We start from the raw sequence: 26,224 nt of genomic DNA on the forward strand, positions 1-26,224 counted from the left end.
AGGCCAGGGTGTGGCAAACCTGCCAGGACTTGTTTAATATGTGGCTTAAATTCCAGGAACAGACCCATGGGGTCTGGAGGTGGAAATCCCCTAATCTGTGGAAAAGGAAACAACCCACCTAGATGGGGCTAGGAAAACTGGCCAGATTCCAGTGTTGGAGCCTGACCCGAATAACCAGCTTCTGCTATGAGAGATGAAGGGGGCACCCAGCAGTGAGGCTCAGGGAGCTTCCCCTCCCCGCAGCTCCTCACAATGAGGAGGGTGTTGGGGTTCCTACCAGGGAGCTCTCCCTGAACCAACTAGGGGCTCCATTTCCTGTATCAGTCCCTGGCTAGTAGGTGTGTGATGGATCTGCTGGGAGAAACAAGGGGCCTCTCTCTTTTTCCTCTTTCTCTGGTGTTTCCAGGGTGCTCTGAGTGGGGTGGGGGTGGGACTCTGTTGACTGTGAGCCTCCCAGAGCCCCATTTGATTGGCTCCTTTCCCCCACGAATAATGGGGCTGTGAGTGGGGCAGCAGGTCCTGAGTGTTGGACTCTTGCTCTTTCAGGGGCCGGTGACCTTCGAGGAGGTGGGTGTGTATTTCACCAGGGAAGAGTGGGCTCTGCTGGACCCCGCACAGAGAGCCCTCTACAGAGACGTCATGCAGGAGACCTATGAGAATGTGACCTCGCTGGGTAAGGGTTCCTGTCCCCTCGGTTCTTAGAAGGGGAAATGAAGAGTTAAGGTTCACGTCACCCCCACAGTGTAACCTTAACTCTGCCCAGTTTCAGCAACACCCCAACATGCCAGTGGGACGCACACTAGCCCTCTGCCCTCCCCTGCTACAGAACACTTTGGGAACAGAGCACCGGAGCAGTTTAGCACAATGTCAAATATCTTTTCTTTGCTAAGGTAAAACTGGGGTTAGAATAATAGAATCATACAATCATAGAAGATCAGGGTTGGAAGGGACCTCAGGAGGTATCTAGTCCAACCCCCTGCTCAAAGCAGGACCGATCCCCAACTAAATCATCCCAGCCAGGGCTTTGTCAAGCCTGACCTTAAAAACTTCTAAGGAAGGAGATTCCACCACCTCCCTGGGTAACGCATTCCAGTGCTTCATCACTGTCCTAGTGAAAAAGCTTTTCCTAATATCCAACCTAGGCCCCCCCCTCCCACTGCAACTTGAGACCATTACTCCTTGTTCTGTCACCTGCTACCACTGAGAACAGTCTAGATCCATCCTCTTTGGAACCCCCTTTCAGGTAGTTGAAAGCAGCTATCAAATCCCCCCTCATTCTTCCCTTCTGCAGACTAAATAATCCCAGTGCAGAGGTAAATTTCATACATACAGGGGAAAGTATCTATAAAGGAGAAGGAACAAGGGATTCACAAGCATGTATGCCAACATGGCTCGCACAGCTGGGTGTATGTGCAGGTGTCATTGTGTGTAATCACCTGCGGGGTGGAGTGCTTGGGGTACTGCTGCGGCCCCAGAAGATACATGGATAGTGTTGTGTGGGTCGGGGGAAGGGGTGTAGGGAGGTCCTGGAGTGTGGTTCTCCATGGGCTCAGGGGGAGGCAAGCGCGGATGTGTTCAGTCTGAGGTTGCAGCATGTCTGCTCCCTGAGCAGCGTTATCATCTCCTCCTGCCCATGCTACCTGTCCTCACTCTCCCTCTGAATTTTGTCTTTGATTGCCACCCTCCAAGCTGTCTGCTCACAATCCAAAGCACCAGAGGCTTGCACCACCTCCTGGGAAGTGTCTCCTTTAGTCCTCTTCTTTCTCCTTCTTATCTGGCCAAGCTGCACCACTGCTGTGCGTGAAGAGACCCTCAAGGCTACATCTGCTTAAGAAACGAACAATGGACAGATCTGCTATTGTCAGCTCACTTACGCGCCTTGAGCCAAACCAGCTATAAGCACAGCTGTCTCACTTTCCCTTGGGAGTCACAGAGCCACGGTAAGTAAGGCCTGAGGTGTGGGAAAGGGGGAGACAGCCCTGGGGTATAAGTGCATAGGGCTATTGTACTGAATACCGGCACCGTTCTCCACATGCAGTAGTGATTGCAGCTGATATCTCACTCCTAAGGATAATCAAGGATGCAAGGAAGCTGCTCCTGCATGTGTGTGGCTGCAGACAAGGTCTGGGCGATTTGTCAGCAGGTTGGAGGTGGGGTTGCACTAGGGTCTGAGCTGGGGCAGTAGCAGGCAAAAGCATGCAACCAGAAGCAAAATCCAACCCCATCGTGCGTTGGGCAGTGTCCTTTGCCTCATACTACAGATGTCAAACTAACAGGCCTGTAGTTACCAGGATCACTTTTTTCCCCTTTCTTAAAAATAGGAACTATGTTAGCAATTCTCCAGTCATACGGTACAACCCCTGAGTTTACAGATTCATTAAAAATTCTTGCTAATGGGCTTGCAATTTCATGTCCCAATTCTTTTAATATTCTTGGATGAAGATTATCTGGGCCCCCCAATTTAGTCCCATTAAACTGTTCGAGTTTCACTTCTACCTCAGATATGGTAATATCTACCTCCATATCCTCATTCCCATTTGTCATGCTACCATTATCCCTAAGATCCTCATTAGCCTTATTAAAGAATGAGGCAAAGTATTTGTTTAGATATTGGGCCATGCCTAGATTATCCTTAACCTCCACTCCATCTTCAGTGTTTAGCAGTCCCACTTCTTCTTTCGTTTTCTTCTTATTTATATGGCTATAGAACCTTTTACTATTGGTTTTAATTCCCTTTGCAAGGTCCAACTCTACTTGACTTTTAGCCTGTCTCACTTTATCCCTACGTGTTCTGACCTCAATAAGGCAGCTTTCCTTGCTGATCTCTCCCATCTTGCACTCCCTGAATGCTTTCTGCTTTTTCTTAATCATCTCTCTGAGATGCTTGCTCATCCAGCTTGGTCTACAATTATGTAACCAAATAGCATCCAGGAAAGAAAAACCCACAACACAGAGGGGCATAAGATACTTCTGGAGTAATTCTGAGCCAAAAAAAAAAAATCTGCAAAATTCTGCATATTTTATTTGTCAAAATAACACAATATAATCACGCCAATTTGAATTATTTTTGTAATTTATTTCAAAATACGTATCAGCAAGTATGTCTGTAACAATACTGACAAAAAAAGTTCTGGTAATTTTTTCTGACAAATAGGTTCCTTACTAGGCATATTAATACAGAACTTTGAGTATTTCATTTAAGCAACAACACAGAAACTTATTTCCCACCCCCTGAGAAGCAGTGCAAAGGCTTGGGGGAGTCAGGGGTAATGGAGGAACTGAAAGGGAAGGAGCCTGGAGTGAACTTGGAGGGTTGTTGTGTGTGTGGGAGAAGTATGGAACAGGTATTTGGGGGGGAGAGGGAGGGAATGTTAGGGAGACCCTTCCCCATGCTGACCCTGACTGACCTCAAGCTGCTCCCATTCAGTCAGGCACATTTGCCCCTGTCCTTGCACCCTGCCCCATCCCCATGTGTCCCTGCAGCCCCTCTCCCCTGTCCCCATGTGGCCTTGCACCCCCACTCCCATTTAGCCTCTGGCTCAATGCTGTCTCCCCACTAACTCCTGATCCCGTGTCCCTGTCTTGTCCTCCCACTAGCCATTCTGAACCCCAGTCTGTGACCCCCCGCAGCAGCCGTGTGTGCCCCACTCTTCTGTCCTAACCTGGTTTAATGGGCAGGGTGCTGTGATTAACATCTACTCCTGTGGGAATTCTGCACTACGGCTCGCACACAGAATTTTTTCCCTGAAGAAAATACTTTCTGCCTGAGAAGTGCTGCAATTTCACCTTTTGCTCACCAGAGGCTGCTGTGGTGTCAGAACAGCGGGGTGCATTCATGCTTCTGGCTGTTCTGATGCCACACTAGCCTCTGACGGGGAAAAAGGTGGAATTGCAACACTTCTCAGGCAGAATGTATTTTCTGCAGGGAAAAAAATTCTGTGACAGACATGAATTCTGCACATGTGCAGTGGTGCAGAATTCCCCCAGGAGTAATAAGACGCTTTTGGTTTCAGATGAAATGAAATTCCAGAGCAGGTTATATCTGATGATTCACAATAAGAACAGAATTCAGAGTAGCAGCCGTGTTAGTCTGTATCCACAGTATGCATCCGATGAAGTGAGCTGTAGCTCACGAAAGCTTATCCTCAAATAAATTTGTTAGTTTCTAAAGTGCCACAAGTCCTCCTGTTCTTTTTAATAAGAACAGAATCTCACACTGATTTCTCCTCTGATGCATTTAAACCTTCTTCACCCAACACCACCTTATTATTATCAAGTCATGTAATTTACAAGAACTTTAGCATCATAATGGGGAAAAACAGCCAGCCTTCCCATCTGTACACAAAACTCCCAGATCAACAGGAGAAAGGTCAGAAGCAGCTTTGCCAATAGACAGAAACAGGGATTAAAAGCATAGAACAATCCATTCATATTTCCCCTCCAGCACTGTGACACGTGAACCTCCAGCCCCAGTGAGACTGATGGAGAATCAAAGTGTGACACCTAGCACAGACAGCAGCGAACACCTGACATTCTGGGAGGCAGAGAGGTTGAATTTGGGGAGAATAAACACTATTATGGCTGACACAGAAACTAAAGCTGGGTTGAGGGGGGATTATGATAGTTACGGAGAAGGAGTGAATCCCTCTGACTCATCGTATCTTCTTCTGATGTTACAGAGGGTGAAACGACATTTTTTCCCTACTCTTGTTCCTGATCTTTGTTATAGTTCAATATATTTTAGGTGAGGAAAATGATAGAAAAGATTTCTGCTCTCCAGCACAACCTGAAGCAACATGAGAGTGAACTGGGAATGAGACAATTTGTCCCCAAACGGGGAAATAGACAATTGCTTTGAAATGGGGTAAGAGTAGAACTGTGATGCTCAGGGTTTGTTTAGAGTAGGAAAAATTGATGGAGTTTAGGTCAGGTCAAGGGAAAAGCTAATGCCAACCACTGCGCCCAGGTGACATCTGCACTGCAACTTTAGTTGTGTTTGTACACCAAGATTATTAACTTGAGTAGCTAACTCCACGTACAATCCTAGCGGATGTAAGGCACAGGTAGTTTTTGCCTCCAGGTAGCTTGTTCAGATCAAACCTCTCTCCCCCACCTGGAGCTGGTTAACATTCCTGGCAGGAGGGACACACACTCCTACGACTCACAGGGAAAGGAGTTGATAGAAAAGATCACAGGACTGACCCCAAAGAGGGGTGAGCTGCAAAAGGCAGAAGGAGACAACTGATCTGGGGGAGCTGAGAGGCCATGGTGAACATGGTGCGAAGATCGCTATGTGGGAACTAACAAATGTGACTTTAAAAAAAAAAAAATCTTTGGCCAGCCCTAGTCAAGGCATTTATTACAGTTCTCTCCCATGTGGATTTTCTGATGTCTAATAAGGTTTGACCTCTGACTGAAGCTTTTACTACACTCAGGGCAAGTGTAGGGTGTCTCTCCCACGTGGATTTTCTGATGTCTAATAAGGTTTGATCTCTGACTGAAGCTTTTCCCACACTCAGAGCACGTGTAGGGCGTCTCTCTGGTGTGGATTCTCTGATGTGTGATAAGGTATGAGCTCCGACTGAATCTTTTCCCGCACTCAGGGCACGTGTAGGGTGTCTCTCCGGTGTGGATTTTCTGATGTCTAAGAAGGGTTGAGTTCTGACTGAAACTTTTCCCACACTCAGGGCACACGTAAGGTGTCTCTCCAGTGTGGATTCTCTGATGTGTGAGAACAGCTGAGCTCCGACTGAAGCTTTTCCCGCACTCAGGGCACGTGTAGGGCGTCGCACCGGTGTGGATTCTCTGATGTGTGATAAGGCCAGAGCTATCACTGAAGCTTTTCCCGCACTCAAGGCATGTGTAGGGCCTCTCTCCCGTGTGGATTCTCTGATGTGTGATGAGAGCTGAGCTATGCCTGAAGCTTTTCCCGCACTCAGGGCAGGTGTAGGGTCGCTCTCCAGTGTGGATTCTCTGATGTGTTATAAAGGCAGACCGGTGACTGAAGCTTTTCCCGCACTCAGAGCACATGTAAGGTGTCTCTCCTGTGTGGATTCGCTGATGTCTAATAAGGGTTGAGCTATGCCTAAAGCGTTTCCCACACTCAGGGCAGGTGTAGGGTCGCTCTCCAGTGTGGATTCTCTGATGTGTTATGAAGGCAGACCGGTGATTGAAGCTTTTCTCACACTCATGGCATGTGTAGTGTGTCTCTTCCGAGTTGATTCTCTCACGTGTATCAGGGTCTGACTGGCTACTGAACTTTTCCTCTGGCCTGTGCTGTCTCTTTGCTTTTTCTGGGTGTGCCCAGTTCCTGCAAATATTCCCTTTGGATCTTCCTGATAATGTTCCATGTGGTTTTACTTGGTCAGCATCTTCCTCCTGAGGATTATCCTCCTCATTCTCACTCATCATACCATCTCCTGATGGGAGACAGAGAGAATCCAGACACAGGTCACTCCCTGCACCAGAAAGAAAGGAAATCTCAGAGAGAGGAATGGAAAAAAGAGCCAATAAACCAAAATATCTGTGGGAGAGATCAAACCTATCAGGAGCTGATTTTCCCCAATCTCTTCTCCAGAGAAGAGAGGAAGGGATCAGTTCTGGGTCCACATCTCACTAGAACTCTCAGGGGAAAGCGAGATCATGGAGCAACCTGCTGCCAGTTGTCAGTCAGAATAGGAGGGAAGCCCTGAGTGACATCTGCCATAAAGATTCCACACCTGCTGGGAACAATCCTCAACTCGGAGAGCTCACAAGGTCTTTGTAGGGCATCCCAAATATTTCTTGCATTCCCAGACACTTTTTGAGTTGGTTTAACCAATTCCTCACCTGTGCTGGCAGCTCTCAGGAGCGCTTCTTTCTCAGAGCCCTGAAGGTCTGGGACCCACGGCTCTTCCCCTCGTTCCATCTGGAATATCACATCAGGTTTGGAAACTGGAAACCCTACTCAAGGCAAAGAAAAGAAGTCAGATCATTGAGATTTGTGGGATACTTGTCACAAAGATTAACCCTAAGCTCATTTTTAAGCAGTAACATCCTAAGGCCAGATCTCTTGCCTCAAAGTGGCAGGAGAGTTATTATTATTATTAACCATATTTATTTACCTTTGTGACTAAGGGTCAAGTGAGACTGTCTACACTACAGAGTTAAGTTGACTTAAGTTACGTTGATGATCATAAACCACCATCATTACATCATTTGTGCACATTCATGCAGCACTCCTTGTGTCCGTGAAGTGAGCCCACAGTCAGTGCCCTAGCATCGAGAGAGCGAGCAGTGCACTGTGGGTAACTATCCCACTGTGCAACTCACCGCCTTCTGTAGCTAGGAGTTCTGGGAATGGATTGCAGTGCATCATGGGGGCGGGCTCACTCTCCCATGATGCCGTGTTCTCCATCCCATCATTCTGTGGGCTTCCAGTTCAGTTGAACAACCCATGTAAAGTGTACACCCACCATATCTGCCTAAAAGCATGGATCCTGCACTGCTGTTTAGTTTTGTGATGCGTGTCATGAACACGCCACTGATCCTGCAGTATTTCATGAGCTGCAAATCTGAAAGTGAATCCGTGGTGCCTGCCCTGCAGCATGCCATGGAAAGAAACAATTCAAGATTGATGTTGGAGCAGCTGCACATGGTGGACCATCGCTTTTGGGCTCAGGAAACCAGCACTGAGCGATGGGATCGCATCGTTATGCATGTATAGGATGATGAGTCGTGGGTGCAGAATTTTCTGATGCACAAAGCCACCTTCCTGGAACTGTGTGCGGAGCTGGCCCCTGCCCTGCAGTGCGAGAACATCAGAATGAGAGCTGCCCTCAAGGTGGAGAAGCGAGTGGTGATTGCTTTGTGGAAGCTGGCAATTCCAGACTGCTATCAGTCAGTTGCAAATCAGTTCGGAGTTAGGAAGTCCACTGTGGGGGTTGTGATGATGCAAAAGTGTGCAGGGCTATTGATTGCCTCCTGCTATGAAGGACGGTGACTCTGAACAATGAACAGGAAATAGTGGATGTCTTTTTGGCAACGGGACTCCCTAACCGTGATGGGGCGACAGATGGCATGCATATCCCAATTTTGGGACGGCGTGAAGCTCATTGTGGAAATGGAAGGTGTGTGGAGCTGCACCAGAGCACTGATTTGCCTCCCTTGCTTCCAGTAGGCCTGCTTCAGCTCTTTGATCTTAGCATGGCCCAGCTGCATGTCCCTTTCACGGCCTTTCTCCTTCATGCCATGAGCAATCTGCCCGTAGGTATCAAAGTACCTAGGGCTGGATCGGAGCTGCAGCCGCAGAGCCTCCTCTCCTCAGAGACCCAACAATTCCAGTCTACTCCAGGTAGGAGCGCATTTGCTGAGGAAAGCTGCCATGGTCAGTTCGGAAGTTGCAATGAGAACTCTCCACACCGAACAAATAGGAAGAGGAATTTCAAAATTTCCTGGGGCTTTAAATGGGAGGGATGCATGCCTGTCTACCTGCAGGGCAGCAGAGTTCAAACTGCTGACCAGAGCGGTCATGATGGGCATTGTGGGATACCTCCTGGAGGCCACTTAGGGTGATATAAGAGAGCACAGTGTCTACACTGACTCTGCACCGCTCTAACTTCGTCTAAAAAAGTTCTATGTCTCTTGTTGAGGTGGCTTTATTATGTTGGCATAACAGGCGAGTTAAAACAGCAGGAGGAGCGCTGCAGAATGTACACCTCCACTGTTTTGTCGACGAAGCTGACATTTGTCAACAAAACTGTGTCGTGTAGACAAGGCCTAAGAATGGATCCCCACTGTGCTAGGCTAGGTACAAACCACAGGCTAGTAAATGGTCCATGCCCTGAAGAATTTAAAGTCTAAACAGACAAGAAAACACAGAATGGTGGGAAAGGTAGAACACACCAGCAAAGTGAAAAATGTGATGGCAAGGTGACAGATGTGATGAACCAAAGGCCACATATGGATAGGGGCAACTAGTGACATTATCATAATCAGGGTAAAGGAGAAAATATCATATATATCTGTACTATTACCATAAGGAAGGGCATAAAATACCTCACCCAGTTACCATTTTTTCAGGTTTGTTGGGTTCCTGAGACAGTGTAAACTGAATCAGCACCTCCCTTCTCATGGGCTCACCTGCCCTTCGATCTTTGTTTCCAATGATGTCTGTAAGTTGTAAGTATGCACAATGCAAGATGGTGAGTATGAACAATGCAGGACTCTCTTCCCTATAATTATCTTACTCTAATCATTATGTACATTGATCCTTGCTTATGATTTCAATTATAACTGTCTGTATTAAATCAAGTTTCCCTGTGTGTTTCACCAAATTTAATCTCCTCCATTAACTTTGAGTAGCCTGTAACAAGGAGGTGTGGCCACATTCAGAGAGTAACAGGGAAGGACCGCAACACATCCCGTGGCGGGCAGAACCAGAAGAGCCACATCTGCCATGCCAGAAGCAGAAGGGCGGACAGGAAGCAGAAGTACAAAAGGCGGGTCCTGCAGTTCAGTTGGGCAAGAGCTGCCAAGGGAGACAGATGCATCCCACTGGCTGCTGGAACCTGAAGAGGATCCCCACTGGGCTGAGGGCTGGCCAGATCTCCCCAGGCTGTTGGCCAACCGAGAGACTAAGCAGCTGCTTGGGCTGCTGCCTGGGGACTGGCCAAATCTCTCCGGGCTGCTGGCTGACCGAGATGCTGAGGATCTACTGGGGATGCTACCTGAGGACTTGCCAGAGCTGCCCGAGAAGACAGAGGACCCCCATGTAATAGAGGTACCAAACCCAGGGGATGTGGAAAGTAGCCTGGGGGAACTAGACAACCATCTGGTTAAGTGCGGGCCTAATTCTAGGTGAGCATGTTGTGGGGCAGATCCCCACAATGGATGACCATTCCACCACTGCTAGGGACCTGGGCTGGGACGTGGTGGAGTCGGCTGGGCCCATGTCCCCCTGCCGTCCCACTCCTGGGGTGGCAGCCTCCCCATATTAGCCAAGGAGGCCTCTGTTAGTGCTCACCCTTCCCTGAGCCCCTAGACTGTGCTGGTGCTCGATTTTACCTGGGCTTGCAGAATGCTTAACCACTCTGCCCTCATTGCAGGTCAGATTTTACTAACTGTTTGCTGCCGTGCCTGGACCGAGGGCCTGGGGCTCATAGACTTGTCTATTGCTCTGCCTGGCTGGAAGGATGGGACACTAAATGCCGCTAATTCCCTCCTTTTGACCTCACCTTTACAGGTATGTGACAGTGAGGAGGCTTGGTCTCCCTCAGAGAGTGATAAGGAGGGACGACCATGCAGCCTACACACCCCAATACATAATCTTATAGGTGTAATACTTGTACCGGCTACACTACCAGCCTGTGACATCATCAACAAAGTGCCCATTTGTGCCTGGGTAGGGGCCCTGCTATGGGAGGGAGGAGTGCAGCAAGGACTGGGGATCGGTGGCCAGGGTCGCTGTGCATAGAGATGGGGAGGTTCTATGGTAGGGGAGGGGTGAATAAGTGGTGGAGGGAGCTTAAGAGTTACAATAATAATATTTGGGGGGAAAATGTATCATGAAGTGAAACTAAACAGAAATAAAACTGGAGTGTAGGCTCTAAATCAACAAGGCCTGGGCAGGGATTTGGGGTTAAAGGTCTGGGATCCCTCACAGCTCTAGATCCCCAGACCTCTCCTCCATCCCACTGACCCACCCAGCCCACTTCCTGGGTGCCCTTCCTCCACATTCCCCTCCCCTTCTTCCCATTACTCTCAGCTGGCACCACCTCCCGGCACCTTGGGAGCTTCTTGTGTTCCCTCCTCATCTCTCACTACCTCATCCCTCCCTGCTGCTTCTTAGCTTTAACCCTGCACACACCCTTCCCGTGTCCTGGTACCCCAGAATTATCTACTCCCCCCCTTCTCCTCCCCTCCCACAGCTCTGTTATCCCTTCACCCGTGGAGTCCTGAATGGCAACTTTATACGCTCTCCTATCAAAAGAGGAGCTCATCTGACAGTCACACAAGCCATGCATGAGCCATACACCTATTTACTCAATTTAGAATTCTACAGGCAGCATATTTTCCTCTTAAAATGAGGAAAAGGCAAGAAAGCTACAGTTATTAATGTAGTTATTAATGTAGCCAATAAGGATACATTAAATGCAATTTTAAAATGACTGACGACACCAAAAAGGCACATGTCCAAAAATTATACTAGTGGGTGGGAGATAAGGCAACAAACGGGGGGCAAGGAAACTTGTCAAAACTTGTATGATAAATAAAGGTATAAAGTTATTACTACTCAGGTTCTTTAGAGATCCCACAGCTTCTAATAACCAAGGGACAGGACTCCTTACCCAGCAAGACCACCGTCTCATAGTTCTCCTGCATGACTTCTCTGTAGAGGGCTCTCTGAGGGGGGTCCAGCAGAGCCCCCTCTTCCCTGGTAAAATATACAGCCACCTCCTCAAAAGTCACCGGCCCCTGAAAGACCAAGAGTCCAACACTCAGTACCTGCTGCCCCACTCACAGCCCCACTATTCAGGGAACAGCAGCACCAGGTAAATGGAAGCTCCGGGAGGCACATGTTAACAGAGTCCCACCCCCACCTTGCTTAAGCAGCCAGGAGGCCTCAGATGAGGGTAGAAAGAGAGAACCTGTGTGTCTCCCAGCTGACAGATGGAGGCAGGGTTTTCACAGTTATCACATCCTACCAGCCAGAGCTTGATTATAGGACATGGAGCCTCCAGCAGTGCCCAGAGACAGACCCTTGGTAGGAATCCCAACACTCTCCCAATAAAATATATGGAAGAAAGGGGAAGTCAATAGTAAAGAATATAAGTTAGAAGGTCAGAATTATAGAAAATTGGTAAGGGAAGCTATCAGAAATCAACGACCAATCAATGAAAATAAGAAGGAAGTTATTAAAAGTATATTAAGTACAAAATGAATCCTAACAATGGCAGTCACTTAAAATCTTTCTGTAGTTAATAAATTTCTTTTATGCTTTATCTGAACCAGTGTATTTTGAGTGATATGTCTGGGGAAAATCCCAGCTTGGTTAGCTCAAGCTTGTTGTGCATATTTTTTCCATATCAAGGGGAAGGTCACTATATTAATGAGCTCACATTGTACAGATCCCTGTGCACAATACGAGGAAATAATTCTGGATTTATACTACAGCAGGTGTGCAAGGTTGGGGAGCTGGGAAATTGGCTGTTGTCTTCTATCTGTCCTTGAGTGGCTTAGGTAAAGCACTCAGGTAGCTTAGTTGGGTGCATGCTGCCACCTGCTGTCGTGTTGGGTGATAATAGGACTTGGAGAGGCTGGCTGAATCTCCAGCAAAGCAGTGTGAGAAGGGCCAGCCTGGCCTGATGGTTAGAGGGCACAGCGGTTCCCAGAAGCCCACCAGACTGCCTCCCACCACTCCTAGCAGCTCCCACCCTCCTATGCATTTACTGCTCCTCTCCCTCCAAGGAGGACCCACCACCAGCTCCCTCATAATCCCTTACCTGAGCCAGCTCCATTGAAGCCATTTCCTTCCCGCTGGGAGATGGGGACGATCTGGGGTGAAACGTGGACGTTATTCTGTAGCCTGCCAGGGTGAGAAGGGCAACGTGAGAGAAATCAGACAGGGTTTTTGTCCATTCCACATGCCGATTCCCCCCAGGATTTTTCCCTGCTAATAGACATTCTAGGTTCTGCCACACTGTGAAGCACAAAGTGACCTTATTCCAGTACAGGCCTAGCCCCCTCCCACCAGGGTGTAACCCCCTGAGACATGGTGAAACATTTCCAGTAACAGAGTCTCTGAACCAAAGGCCAGAGAAAAGCAGAATCAAAGGAGTCACTTTGGGGGATTCTTCCTGTCATTGTTCCCAAGGCAGCTGTCTCAGGTTTACAAAGTTGTTTGATGCTCAAGCCTTTATACAGTCTCTCCTGGGAGTGCCCCCTTTCATGGGATGGGCCTAGTTTTAGCTTTTGGCAAGCGTGAATCCTGGGGCTCTGAGACTGGGCTTTCTTGCCTCAGCACACCTTGTTTCTTTCTGTGGCTCCCCAGTGAGTCGAAAGGAGTAGATACTCCTGATAGAGACTGTGAACATAAGAACAGCCCACTGCATCAGACCAATGGTCCATCTAGCTCAGTGGCCAATGCCAGGTGCTTCAGAGGGAATGAACAGAGCAGGGAATCATCAAGTGATCCATCCCCTGTCACCCATTCCCAGCTTCTGGCAAACAGAGGCTAGAGACACCATCCTTGCCCATCCTGCCTGTGACTCTGACAGTTGAGGTGTTAGCTCTTGCAAAAGCCCCCAAATCTTAATTGAACATGGACAAAGGCTAAGCTGGAATCAGTCTGGCTCACCTGTGTTAGAATTGTTAAAACAGGTATTAGAATTAGAAGAATGTGTTTAGTGTTTAGACTTTATTGAATGCTTGTGAGTTGCTGCCTGGAATAATATCTGAGTATCATAGAATCATCGGACAAGAAGGAACCGTGAGAGGTCATCTAGTCCAGTCCTCTGGACTCATGGCAGGACAAAGTATTATCCAGATCATCTCTGACAGGAGTTTTCTAACCTGCTCTTAAAAATCTCCAATGATGGAGTTTCCACAACGGCCCTAGGCAAATTATTCCAGTGCTTAACCACCCTGACAGGAAGGTTTTCCTAATTTCCCACCTAAACCTCCTTTGCTGCAATTTAAGCACATTGCTTCTTGTCCTATCCTCAGAGGTTAAGAAGAACAATTTTTCTCCCTCCTCCTTGTAATGACCTTTTATGTACTTGAAAACTGTGATCATGTCCCCTCTCAGTCTTCTCTTCTCCAGACTTAATAAGCCCATTTTGTTCCAATCTTCCCTCATAGGTCATGTTTTTTAGACCTTTAATCATTTCTGTTGCTCCTCTCTGGAATTTCTCCAATTTGTCTACATCTATCCTGAAATGTGGCTCCCAGAACTGGACACAATACTCCAGTTGAGGCCTAATCAGTGTGGAGTACAGTGGAATAATTATTTCTCATCTCTTGCTTACAACACTCCTCCTAATACATCCCAGATGATGTTTGCTTTTTTTTTCTTTTTCTTTTTTTTTTTTTCTCAACAGTGTTACACTGTTGACTCATATTAAGCTTGTGGTCCACTATGACCCCCTGATCCCTTTCCACAGTACTCCTTCCTAAGCAGTCATTTCCCATTTTTGCATGTGTGCAACTCATTGTTCCTTCCTAAATGAAGTACTTTGCATTTGTCCTTATTGAATTTCGTCCTATTTACTTCAGACCATTTCTCCAGTCTGTCCAGATCATTTTGAATTTTAATCCTGTCCTCCAAAGCACTTGCAAACCTTCCCAGCTTGGTATCATCCACAAACTTTGTAAGTGTACTCTCTATGCCATTATCTAAATTATTGATGAAGATATTGAACAGAACCGGATCCAGAACTGATCCACACGGGACCCCCCACGTTATGCCCTTCCAGGATGTCTGTGAACAACTGAACCAGTTGCATTGTGAGCTTCTGTGGCTATGTAAATCACCAGGCAGGACAGAGACTTTAACTATGTGAAGTGCTGATTGGCAACAGACAGCATTAAAGACCCATTAAAGCATTAAGACCCATCGACACGGGATGTTACGGGATGTTAAACTATTACAATTATGGGATGTTAAAGAAGACAAAAGACTGTTGTTCTGCTCTTGACTTCACACAGTTGTTTTCCCCTTTTTCTTTTCTTTTTTGTTCCTTTATTTACCCTTGTTTGCCAGCAGTTGGCTCTTTTGCAGTTTCACCTGGTACCCGAGAGAGGAACAAAGTGTCCCAAGGCCTCAGCCAGAGGGTTGAGCCTGACACACTAGAAGGGCACACCCCTGGAGCACCCCTGGAGCAGGGAGAAATTGGACTCACAGAGGTGCAGCCCAGAAGGCCCAAGGCCCAGGAGTTTGGCACCAGTTTGATGGGCTGGATGTCTTCTCACTGGGGGCTGCCATGAGCCTGGCACATGGAGTAGATATGGGGTGGCCTGGGGAGCAGGAAGCTGGTCAGCGTCCCAGACAGCACTCCAAGAACGGAAATGGAGAGGGAACGAGGGACACTGCGGTGAACTCAGCACCCATCGTGAAGGCCACTGGCAGAAAGTTGTCCTCTTCCTGGCCTACCGGGGTCAGACAGTGACAGAGATCCCTTGGCAAAGGGTCATTTTGTCTTTGCCAGCAGCTCTCACCTGACAAACCCATCACACCAAACACATCCCTTGGAGGATGGTCATGTGAGGTGTCTACAGAAAGCACATAACTGGTCAAGACGCATAATGACTGAGAGATCAACGTATAGGTCATATGTAACAAAGACAGGGAAGAGCATCTTTGCAAGCAGGCTGGCTAACCTATTGAGGAGGGCTTTAAACTAGGTTCACCGGGGGAAGGAGACCAAAGCCCTGAGGTAAGTGGGGAAGTGGGATACAGGGGGGTGAAGCACGAGCAGGAAAGCGCGAGAGGGGAGGGCTCCTGCCTCATACTGAGAAAGAGGAACGATCAGCGAGTTATCTCAAGTGCCTATACACAAATGCAAGAAGCCTGGGAAACAAGCAGGGAGAACTGGAAGTCCTGGCACAGTCAAGGAATTATGATGTGATTGGAACAACAGAGACTTGGTGGGATAACTCACATGACTGGACTACTGTCATGGATGGATATAAGCTGTTCAGGAAGGACAGGCAGGGCAGAAAAGGTGGGGGAGTTGCACTGTATGTAAGGGAGCAGTATGACTGCTCAGAGCTCCGGTACGAAACTGCAGAAAAACCTGAGAGTCTCTGGATTAAGTTTAGAAGTGTGAGCAACAAGGGTGATGTCGTGGTGGGAGTCTGCTACAGATCACCGGACCAGAGAGATGAGGTGGACGAGGCTTTCTTCCGGCAACTAACAGAAATTACTAGATCGCAGCCATGGGTCTCAAGGGAGCCTTCAATCATCCTGATATCTGCTGGGAGAACAATACAGCAGTGCACAGACAATGCAGGAAGTTTTTGGAAACTGTAGGGGACAATTTCCTGGTGCAAGTGCTGGAGGAAGCAACTAGGGGCAGAGCTCTCCTTGACCTGCGGCTCACAAACCAGGAAGAATTAGTAGGGGAAGCAAAAGTGGATGGGAACCATGAGATGGTCGAGTTCAGGATCCTGACATAGGGAAGAAAGGAGAGAAGCAGAATACGGACCCTGGACTTCAGAAAAGCAGATTTTGACTTCCTCAGGGAACTGATGGGCAAGATCCCCTGGGAGAATAACATGAGGGGGAAAGGAGTCCAGGAGAGCTGGCTGTATTTTAAAGAATCCTTATTGAGGTTACAGGGACAAACCATCCCGATGTGTAGAAAGAATAGTAAATGTGGCAGGCGACCAGCTTGGCTTAACAGTGAAATCCTTGCTGATCTTAAACACAAAAAAGAAGCTTACAAGGAGTGGAAGACTAGACAAATGACCAGGGAGGAGTATAAAAATATTGCTCAGGCATGCAGGAGTGAAATCAGGAAGGCCAAATCACACTTGGGAGTTGCAGCTAGCAAGAGATGTTAAGAGTAATGAGAAGGGTTTCTTCAGGTATGTTAGCAACAAGAAGAAAGTCAAAGAAAGTGTGGGCCCCTTACTAAATGAGGGAGGTAATCTAGTGACAGAGGATGTGGCAAAGCTACTGTACTCAATACTTTTTTTGCCTCCGTCTTCATGAACAAGGTCAATTCCCAGACTACTGCACTGGGCAGCACAGCCTGGGGAGGAGGTGACCAGCCCTCTGTGGAGAAAGAAGTGGTTCGGGACTATTTAGAAAAGTTGGACGTGCACAAGTCCATGGGGCCAGATGCATTGCATCCGAGAGTGCTAAAGGAATTGGCAGATGTGATTGCAGAGCCATTGGCCATTATCTTTGAAAACTCATGGCGATCAGGGGAGGTCCCGGATGACTGGAAAAAGGCTAATGTAGTGCCCATCTTTAAAAAAGGGAAGAAGGAGGATCCTGGGAACTACAGGCCAGTCAGCCTCACCTCAGTCCCTGGAAAAATCATGGAGCAGGTCCTCCAGGAATCCATTCTGAAGCACTTAGAGGAGAGGAAAGTGATCAGGAACAGTCAGCATGGATTCACCAAGGGCAAGTCATGCCTGACTAATCTAATTGCCTTCTATGACGAGATAACTGGCTCTGTGGATGAGGGGAAAGCAGTGGATGTGTTATTCCTTGACTTTAGCAAAGCTTTTGACACGGTCTCCCACAGTATTCTTGCCAGCAAATTAAAGAAGTATGGGCTGGATGAATGGACTATATGGTGGATAGAAAATTGACTAGATCGTCAGGCTCAACGGGTAGTGATCAATGGCTCCATGTGTAGTTGGCAGTCGGTATCAAGCAGAGTGCCCCAAGGGTCAGTTCTGGGGCCGGTTTTGTTCAATACCTTCATTAATGATCTGGAGGATGGCGTGGACTGCACCCTCAGCAAGTTTGCAGATGACACTAAACTGGAGGAGAGGTAGATACGCTGGAGGGTAGGGATAAGATATCTAGGGACCTAGGCAAATTAGAGGACTGGGCCAAAAGAAATCTGATGAGGTTCAACAAGGACAAGTGCAGAGTCCTGCACTTAGGACGGAAGAATCCCATGCACCGCTACAGACTAGGGACCGAATGGCTCGGCAGCAGTTCTGCAGAAAAGGACCTAGGGGTTACAGTGGACGAGAAGCTGGATATGAGTCAACAGTGTGCCCTTGTTGCCAAGAAGGCCAATGGCATTTTGGGATGTATAAGTAGGGGCACTGCCAGCAGATCGAGGGATGTGATCGTTTGCCTCTATTCGACATTAGTGAGGCCTCATCTGGAGTACTGTGTCCAGTTTTGGGCCCCACACGACAAGAAGGATGTGAAAAAATTGGAAAGAGTCCAGTGGAGGGCAACAAAAATGATGAGGGGACTGGAACACGTGACTTATGAGGAGAGGCTGAGGGAACTGGGATTGTTTAGTCTGCAGAAGAGAAGAATGAGGAAGGATTTGATAGCTGCTTTCAACTACCTGAGAGGTGGTTCCAAAGAGGATGGATCTAGACTGTTCTCAGTGGTAGCAGATGATGGAACAAGGAGTAATGGTCTAAGTTGCAGTGGTGGAGATTTAGGTTGGATATTAGGAAAAACTTTTTCACTCTGAGGGTGGTGAAGCACTGGAATGCGTTACCTAGGGAGGTGGTGGAATCTCCTTCCTTTGAGGTTTTTAAGGTCAGGCTTGACAAAGCCCTGGCTGGGATAATTTAGTTGGGGATTGGTCCTGCTTTGAGCAGGGGGTTGGACTAGATGACCTCCTGAGGTCCCTTCCAACCATGATATTCTATGATTCTATGTAAGGAACAAAGCATTTATATTGAAAATCTACTTTATGGACTTGGAATGGAAAATAAATCACCGAGAGCTAATGGGCCCTGGGATTGGCCCATCCACCCAAGAGGGAGTCGTCACTTCTCACTAGTCAGCTGGCAAGGTAACACAAGGATCAAGTGACCAGCCTTCCTCCCTCCCAAACTATCAATGGAAAACCATCCGAGGCACCACCAAACAACTGAAACTGGGAGGTGGGGGAGAGGGGATTGAGGGAGAGGGTGAAACTGAAGGTAACATAAATTTAATCATCTGAAATCCAAAATATGAATAGTTTAAAGGCACATGTCACCTGTTTATGATGTGAAGGGACAGGCCAGAATGTATAGGGGAGGGGGCCTGTTTGGAGGAGGGGCAGACTGGGCAGAGCTAGGGCATGGCTGGACCAGGAGCAGGAGGCCCAGCTGGAAGTAGCAGTGAGAGGCCCAGCTCAGTGTGCAGCTCAGCCTGCATCACCAAGGTGGCATGCACCATATTGTATGCTGCTGCTGCTGCCTGTAATATGTGTGTGCAGCAGCCTAGGACAGGAGACAGCTACTTGCTTCTACAGTGCTAACAGAGGGCTGGAGGGTATGGACAAGAAGGGAAGGCTGAACAGGAAGTGGCGGCAGGAGGAGGAGGTGGAGGAGGAGAGAGAGACAAACACCATCTTCTCTCATGTACTTTAGGTACCGTAACCACCATATGATTAAACTGTCAAGATCTTGGGGAACAGACCATGTCAAAGATTTCTCTCACTGGCTCTGTTACCAACATGACAAACACTTGAAAGAAGGGGAGGCGGAGCTGGAACTGGTGGCGGAAGGAGGAGGTGGAGAAGGAGAGAGACATTTGAAAGTATAACCATTATTCCCATTCCACTGCAACAAAAAGTACAGGAGATGGGAGCAGCTTCACAATCTCCCAGCACCTACGTGGAGAGAGCACTGGACGGGGATAATTCCTGGCTCTGCCACAGACCTGCTGGGCGACCTTGGGTAAGACCATGGCACTTCTCTGTGCCTTGCACTGCAAACCTGCTTGAGACCCACAACTGCCTAAAAGGCTGCAAATTCCTCCAGCCAACATCGCTCTGTGTTAAGAGCTAGAAAATTCACCTCCAAAAAACTATATGAACACAGGATTTAAGGTTGCCCCAAGATGTCTGGTGCCCCTCCAGAAGAGAGATCAGCAAAACTCAAACTTGTAATACCCAGGCAATATAGAGATAAGGTACACACCAATGTAACCCTAAATCTGACTGCAGGGCTGTCCCTAGACATTGTGGTGCCCTACACAGCCCCCCCCCGGGGGGGGGATGGCCCCAGGCCTCCACGGGGGTCTGGCCCCAGGCCTCTGTGGTGGGGGGGCTGTATCCAGTCTGTGGGGGGAAGGAGCAGGCTTGGGGGGCAGGGGGAAAAGCACCCCCCCAGCACAAGCCAGTGGAGCGGAGCGGGTTGGGGTCAACTCACTCCACTTTCTGACCCCCAGTGATTGCACTGCGGGCCTGACCCTGCACTCACGGGGTGGGGGGGAAGTGGAGTGACCCAGCCCCAGCCCCCTCCGTTGTGTTTCCCTGGCTCCCAGCCTTGGGACATGGGGGGAACCAACCCCTAGCATTCACCAGTGGTGTGGGTGGGAGCCGGCAGAGTGGAGCAGGCTGGGGCCGGGTCGCTTCATTTCCCACCACCTGGTGAGAGCAAGGCGCACCCGACCCTTGCTGCAGTCCCCCAGGACACAGCTCGGGGAAGGGGTGGAGTGGGGGTGCGGTGGAGCAGGGGCGGGAACAGGTGGGGAGCGGGCTATGGAGAAGGGGTGGAGTTGGCGCAGGGCAGGAGCAGCTTTCCTGGCCGGCTTAGCTGGCCAGCGGTTCAGGCTGGCCACTGGAGCAGCACGCAGCTGTATAGGGCACCAGGAAATTTGGTGCCCCAAATTTCCTGGTGCCCTATGCAGCTGCATAGTTTGCGCATGGGTAAGGACGGCCCTGTCTGACTGATCTGAGCAATGACCCAATACTCCCACAACACACCTATGCGTACCCAGCCATTGCAGATAGTGCCTATCACTAAAGAAACATGGCACAAGACAACTCTAGCACAGAATCCAGCACCTTATCTTTGCTAAGATGGAATCTGGTTTTAGGTGAACTGTGTGGTACCATTTAAATGTACCTTTTAAATTCTTTTAAATGAAGAAATCTGCAATGTGGAGTTTGCAGATCTATTACCTACACAAATGTACTTGAGGAGCTACCAACACCTGTTCTACACTCAGACACTGAGCCTGCTTCCTAGAAACAGCCGCACACTTGGTCAATTGAACACCTCTTCACCCCTTTTTACAACTCTTTCATCCTTACTCACACAAGTTCCAGCTAACATTCCACATTCACTTACCCATGGTTAAGCACACAGACTGCTCTCAGATCCCACCTCACTGCTGACCATTCTCATGGCAAACAGTCCCATTTCCTCGTGACAACATGCACAGCTCAGTGCAGAAATGATAGAGACTGGAAGCTCAAGGTACACATGCACCTCATTCCTTTCACCGCACACATGGGGGGGGGGAACTCAGACCCAGATCTTCTCATATCGCAATCACACTTCCACCAAGTTGCTCTAACTAACACCTCTACCTTTCAGTGCAGCCACACCTAACAGAGTGAGTGCAGCTGGAGTGCAGGCAGAGAACGCCCAGTGGCTGTTGCCAGCTCCAGGGGGCAGAGTTAAGGTTAAATTGGCATGCACATTAGCTCTGTATTTCCTAGTTTTGAGAGGTGTGAATTTTACTGAACTTGACATTCTGGCAGGGCCCAACATATTGCTGGGCAACCTTACCTCTGCATTAATGAAGGGGTCAGTGACTAGATGAATGTTCAGTAAATATGCAGAAAGTGATAACTCCCCATCCTTGCCTGCCATTCACACAGGCAGCAAAGCCCTGGGCAAGGCAACTTTAAGAGGCAAAGAGAAGGCGATAGAGTTTGGAGGTTTTCTGCCTGTCAGGAGTGGGTAGCAGCAAGGGAAGACTGGCAGCTGGTTGTTGGAGGAGTGAAGAGGTTTGAGATATGGTGGGGGCAGCTTTGAGTCATGGTCGGGGACTGGGTAACCTGGGTTTGGGGGACACTTGCTTCTTCTGTGCCCCTTCCACATCCTGTTGCGAGTAGAGAATGACCACTCTGCTTTATTTCTTGCCCAATTAAGGGTAACTTTCCCATGCCACTCTGCCGTCACGGAGCGGGGATGGGAAACCATTGCTGCACACAGGCGAGCCACATAAGGGCCAGGGCAGAAGCTGCAGTCTTGGAGAAGACCCTACTGTGATTCCCTGCTCACCCTCAGCAGGGAGATATCTTCCATAATGAACGCAGCCTGTGGAAAACGTGGGCACAGGAATGATTATGAGCCCCCCCACCCCCTACAGTGCTGTCTCTCCCCAAGAGCCACGTGCCCAGTGTACAGTACGGTCCTGGAACAGTGATTTCCCCTGCCCCTGCTGTTACCATTTTGGGGGTCTTGTGGCTCATGGGTGCTTGCCTGGGGTCAGCCAGTTAGTGACAGGTGTGTGAATAGTGGCTGTATTTTAAATCAGTGGTCTCTGTGTTGCAAACAATACTGCTTCTATAAAATGTTGCATTTTGGCTTCACAGATACGCCCTTGGGAGCCCAGCCTCCCTCTTTGTTATTGCCGGCTGGATGGCTGCTCAGAATTAGAAAGTGCCAATGAAGAACTAAAGAGAACTTTTTGCGTGAGGTCATGATGCACTCTGGAGCCGAAAAACAAGAATTGAAGGAGAGGCCGGACAGCGAGAAGAGGGACAGAAAGGAGAACGTGGTGCACCAGAACGAAGCCATGGAGCGGCTCTTAAATGTTATGGAGCGCCAAGCGGACACGCTCCAGGTGCTACTAGCTCTGCAAACTGAGGAGCTCTGTGCCTGCCCTCACCTGCAGCCGCTGTCACAAAACTCTTTCCCAGGGCCCCCCCAGACACCACCAACACACGCTTAGCAACCTCCTGGCTCCAGTCTGCACCCGCTGCATTCCACTCCTGCCCCATCACAGTCCAGCCCTGCAGATGCCCCGTACCCAGTGCACTCAACACCTGTCCCTCTGCAGTTTAGCCCTGCTGAAGTACGGTACCCGCTGCACTGTACTCCAAAGGATAAGGTTGGATATGATACCTGGACGTACACAAATCTCTAACCACGCCGGGACCCCACCTCCTCCTGGGACCCTCCCTTCCCCCATCTCCCTGCTGGTTGTCCAGGGAATTCGCCCTTTTCAGCAAGGAGCGCCCTCTGCCAGTCAGTGTCTTGCCTGCCGCTGGCCCCGTGCCCATCCTGGTCCCCGGTGCCCTTCTATATTAGGGTTCTTTGCCCTGGCAGTACCCCCTCAGTCTGGGTCCCCCTTCCCCAGGGGAACCCCCAATCCCCTAACCCTACCTTGCCTCAGTGGCTACTGTCAGTCATCGTCTAGCCCCCGCTCCTTGGGCAGACTGCAGTCTGTACCACTCATCATCGGCAAGGGGGGTCAGACCAGCTGCCTCTGTCTAGGTCTGGGCTGCTCCTCTGCAGCCTTAGTACCCTTTTGTGGGCCTTGACCTGGGCCTGCAGCCTGAGGCTCTGCTAGGCTGGAGCTCCCCGGCTCCGTCTGCCCTTCCCCAGCACTGCTCTGCCCTGCCCTGCCCTAGGTACCCTCCTCAGCTTCCCAGGCAGCCAGGTCCTCCTCTCTCCATGTAGCTAGAGAGAGTGTCTCCTTCTGGCCCACTGCCCTCTTATAAGGGCCAGCTGGGCCCTAACTACACAGGCTACAGCTATGGCTGTTTTCACGAACAGCCCAGCTTTTTCCTCTCTCAGCCCTCTCCCAGGGCTGTTTTAAGCCCTTCAAGGCATGGTGGGGGGACCACCCTGCCACAGCATCCCTGATCCTTTTGGACCCATGCTGCACCCCTCTAATAGCCCTGGTCTCTGGCTGTTCAAATTCAGCTTCCAGGCACTGAGCCTCAGCAGTCCAGCCCTGAGTGAAACTTTCACCCTTCCCTTCACAAATATTCTGGAGCGTACAGCAGGCAGCTATAAGCATAAGAATATTGTCATCAGCCGGGTCCAGTCTCCCATATAGGCAGCACCAGCGAGCCTTTAAATGGCCAAAAGCACACTCAACAGTCATTCTGCACTTGCTCAGCCTGTTGTTGAACCGCTCCTTGCTGCACGGCATAAAGGTATAGGCAGGGTCTCCCAGGATGACATTGGGGATTTTGACTTACCCTACGGTGATCTTCTGGTCCGGAAAGAAAGTCCCTGCTTGCAGCTTCCTGAATAGGCCAATGTTCCAAAAGATGCTTGTGTCATGCACCTTTCTGGACCAGCCTGTGTTAATGTCTGTGAAACACCCATGGTGATCCACAAGCGCCTGGAGAACCGTAGAGAAATATCCCTTGTGATTAATGTACTTGGTGGCTAGGTGGTCTGGTTCCAGAATTGGAATATGTGTGCCATCTATCCCCCTCCACAGTTAGGGAAGCCCATTTGTGCAAAGCCATCCACAATGTCACGCACATAGCCCAGAGTCATGGTCTTCCAGAGCAGGATGTGATTACTGGCCCAGCACACTTCTGTCAACACAAGTCCAACAGTCGACTTCCCCACTCCGAACTGGTTAGTGACTGATTGGTAGCAGTCTGGAGTAGTCAGTTTCCACAGTGCAATTGCCATGCACTTCTCCAGCGACAGGCAGCTCTCATTCTCGTGTCCTTGTGCCGCAGGGCTGGGGCAAGCTCATCAGTCCCATGAATGCGGCTTTCCTCATCCGAAAGCTCTGCAGCCACTGCTCGTCATCCCAGATGTTCATGACAATGTCATCCCACCACTCAGTGGTTGTTTCCAAGCCCAAAAGCGATGTTCCACTGTGGTCAGCGCCTCCGTGAATGCCACAATCAATCTTGTGTGGTAGCTACTATGCATGGCGAGATCAATGTTGCACTCCTCTTGCCTTTGTAGTTTAAGGAATAACTCCACTGCCACTTGTGATGTGTTGGTGAGAGCGAGCAGCATATTGGTCAACAGTGCGGGATCCATTCCTGAGCCCAAAAAGGCACAATGTGCAGTACAAAAAACCATTGAAAGATGGTGCCAAATGTGGATGAAAGCACAGGGATTGCTGGGATGTGAACCAATGCATTATGGGGCATTGGGACAGGACCCAGGATGCCCCATGACCCCCTCCACTTTCCCACAACTCTTAGTGGCAGAAGAGGAAGAGATGTTCTCTAGGACAGCTGCCCAGAGTGCACCACTCCGAACACCGCTGCAAGTGTGAACACGCTATTGTGCAGGCAGCTGACAGTGTGAACACACAACAGCAGTTTCCCTTTAGCGCTCCCTGAGTGGCGCTGTAACTGCTGGCGATGTAACTCTGCCAGTGTAGACATACCTTTACTCTCTTCCCATTGGAGAATAGCTCAGGGCAACAGTTTCCCACCGAAGCAAGGACAAATCCTGCAGATAGAATGAGTGGGAAAGCCCACCGAATCTGAGCTGTTTTTAAACAAGCATGGGAGCTTTAGAGAGAAAAGGGGACAAAATCAGTGGAGGAGAATAGAGAAATTGTGAATAAATTGACACCACTGGGGAGCAGCAACTGCTCAGCCCAGACTCCCGGATCAGAAAGGAGACAGCAGCATCCTGTATTTTACCAAGCACTCACTACTCCTGGGGGAATTCTGTGCCAAAAAAATTAAAAATTCTACACACAAGATTTTAAAATTCTGCAAAATTCTGCATATTTTATTTGTTAAAATAACAAAATATAATCATGCCAGTTTCAATTGTTTTGGTAATTTATTTCAAAACACCTGTTACTAAGTATGTCTCTAACAATACAGACACTCCCCCGCCCAAAAAAAGAACCATATTTCCTACACCCCTCAGAAGCAGTGCAAAGGCTTGGAGGAGTCAAGGGCAACAGAGGAGTTGAGGGAGAGGGAAGGAGTCTGGGAGTTAACCTGGTGGGTTGTTTGGTGTAGGTGGGAGAAGTATGGAACAGATATTTTTGGGAGGGGAAGAGATTGTTAGGGAGTTGGGGAGCCTCCCTCATGCAGACCCTGGCTGATCACAAGCCTCTCCCATTCAATCAGGTGCACCTGCCCCTGTCCCTGTCCCTGTGTGTCCCAGCATCCCCCCATCCCCATGTGTCCCTGCAGCCCCCCTGTGATAAATGAAGGGTGGGGGAGCTCCCTTTTATGGACATCCAGCCAACCAGTTAGCTATAAAATCCCTGTTAGTAGCTGTTCTCTACTTGCTTTACCTGTAAAGGGTTAAAAAGTCCATAGGTAAAAGGAAGGGAGTGGGCACCTGACCAAAAGAAGGCTACAACTTTTTAAAATTGGGGAAAAAAACTTCCCCTTTTTCTGACTGTACTTTTCTCCCAGAGACAGGGCTGGAACTATGCTGTAAAAAGCTTTGGGCTGAAAAATCACCAGCTTATACCTAGAAACTACTCATTTGAAACCCCAGATTTGTAAGTAGATCAGGAAATGTCTAGGAAGATGTGATTACGTTTATCTCTTTTATTTCTTTATGGCTTGTGGACTGCTCTATGCTAACCCCAGGTTCTCTTTTTTGCTTGTAACCTTTAAGCTGGACCTCAAGAGAGCTATCTTGATGCTAAATCCTTGTAATTGTTTTTTTTTAAATCTAGCAAAAAGTCGAAGTTCCAGATGTATTTCCTTTCTTTTGGTTTTTAATAAAATTTACCTTTTTTAAGAACAGGATTGGATTTTTGTGTCCTAAGAGGTTTGTGCACGTGTTGTTTAATCAGCTGGTGGTGACAGCTGATTTCCTTTGTTTTCTTTCTCCGCTCTTC

The 26,224-nt window shown here is 48.9% G+C and overlaps 2 protein-coding genes across 5 annotated transcripts in view; one reads left to right on the forward strand and one right to left on the reverse strand.

Moving 5' to 3' along the window:
- The window catches only part of LOC141978936 (zinc finger protein 19-like), a 31,037-nt gene extending 4,967 nt beyond the window's left edge, over nt 1-26,070 (forward strand). Inside the window, exons 4-9 of the mRNA XM_074941337.1 lie at nt 547-673; nt 1,784-1,940; nt 9,061-9,760; nt 10,086-10,222; nt 19,048-19,356; nt 22,011-26,070. Of these exons, the coding sequence (XP_074797438.1) occupies nt 547-673; nt 1,784-1,899 (243 nt within the window). The 3' untranslated portion in view covers nt 1,900-1,940; nt 9,061-9,760; nt 10,086-10,222; nt 19,048-19,356; nt 22,011-26,070. The remainder of the gene's footprint in view (nt 1-546; nt 674-1,783; nt 1,941-9,060; nt 9,761-10,085; nt 10,223-19,047; nt 19,357-22,010) is intronic.
- LOC141978920 (uncharacterized) overlaps nt 3,523-26,224 on the reverse strand; it is a 32,133-nt gene continuing 9,431 nt past the window's right edge. For 2 of the 4 annotated variants that reach the window (XM_074941305.1, XM_074941303.1), the window contains exons 2-5: nt 12,483-12,565; nt 11,328-11,454; nt 6,829-6,942; nt 3,523-6,458 (exon numbers count right to left, since the gene is read on the reverse strand). In XM_074941305.1, coding sequence (XP_074797406.1) covers nt 5,344-6,458; nt 6,829-6,942; nt 11,328-11,454; nt 12,483-12,506 — 1,380 coding nt within the window. In that variant the 5' untranslated portion in view covers nt 12,507-12,565 and the 3' untranslated portion in view covers nt 3,523-5,343. Of the gene's footprint in view, nt 6,459-6,828; nt 6,943-9,049; nt 9,311-11,327; nt 11,455-12,482; nt 12,566-23,627; nt 24,711-26,224 lie in introns of those variants that run through there. The other 2 variants (XM_074941304.1, XM_074941306.1) reach the window with 2 other exon arrangements.

Source organism: Natator depressus, chromosome 28 (genome assembly GCF_965152275.1).
Source record: "Natator depressus isolate rNatDep1 chromosome 28, rNatDep2.hap1, whole genome shotgun sequence".
Classification (NCBI taxonomy): domain Eukaryota; kingdom Metazoa; phylum Chordata; order Testudines; family Cheloniidae; genus Natator; species Natator depressus.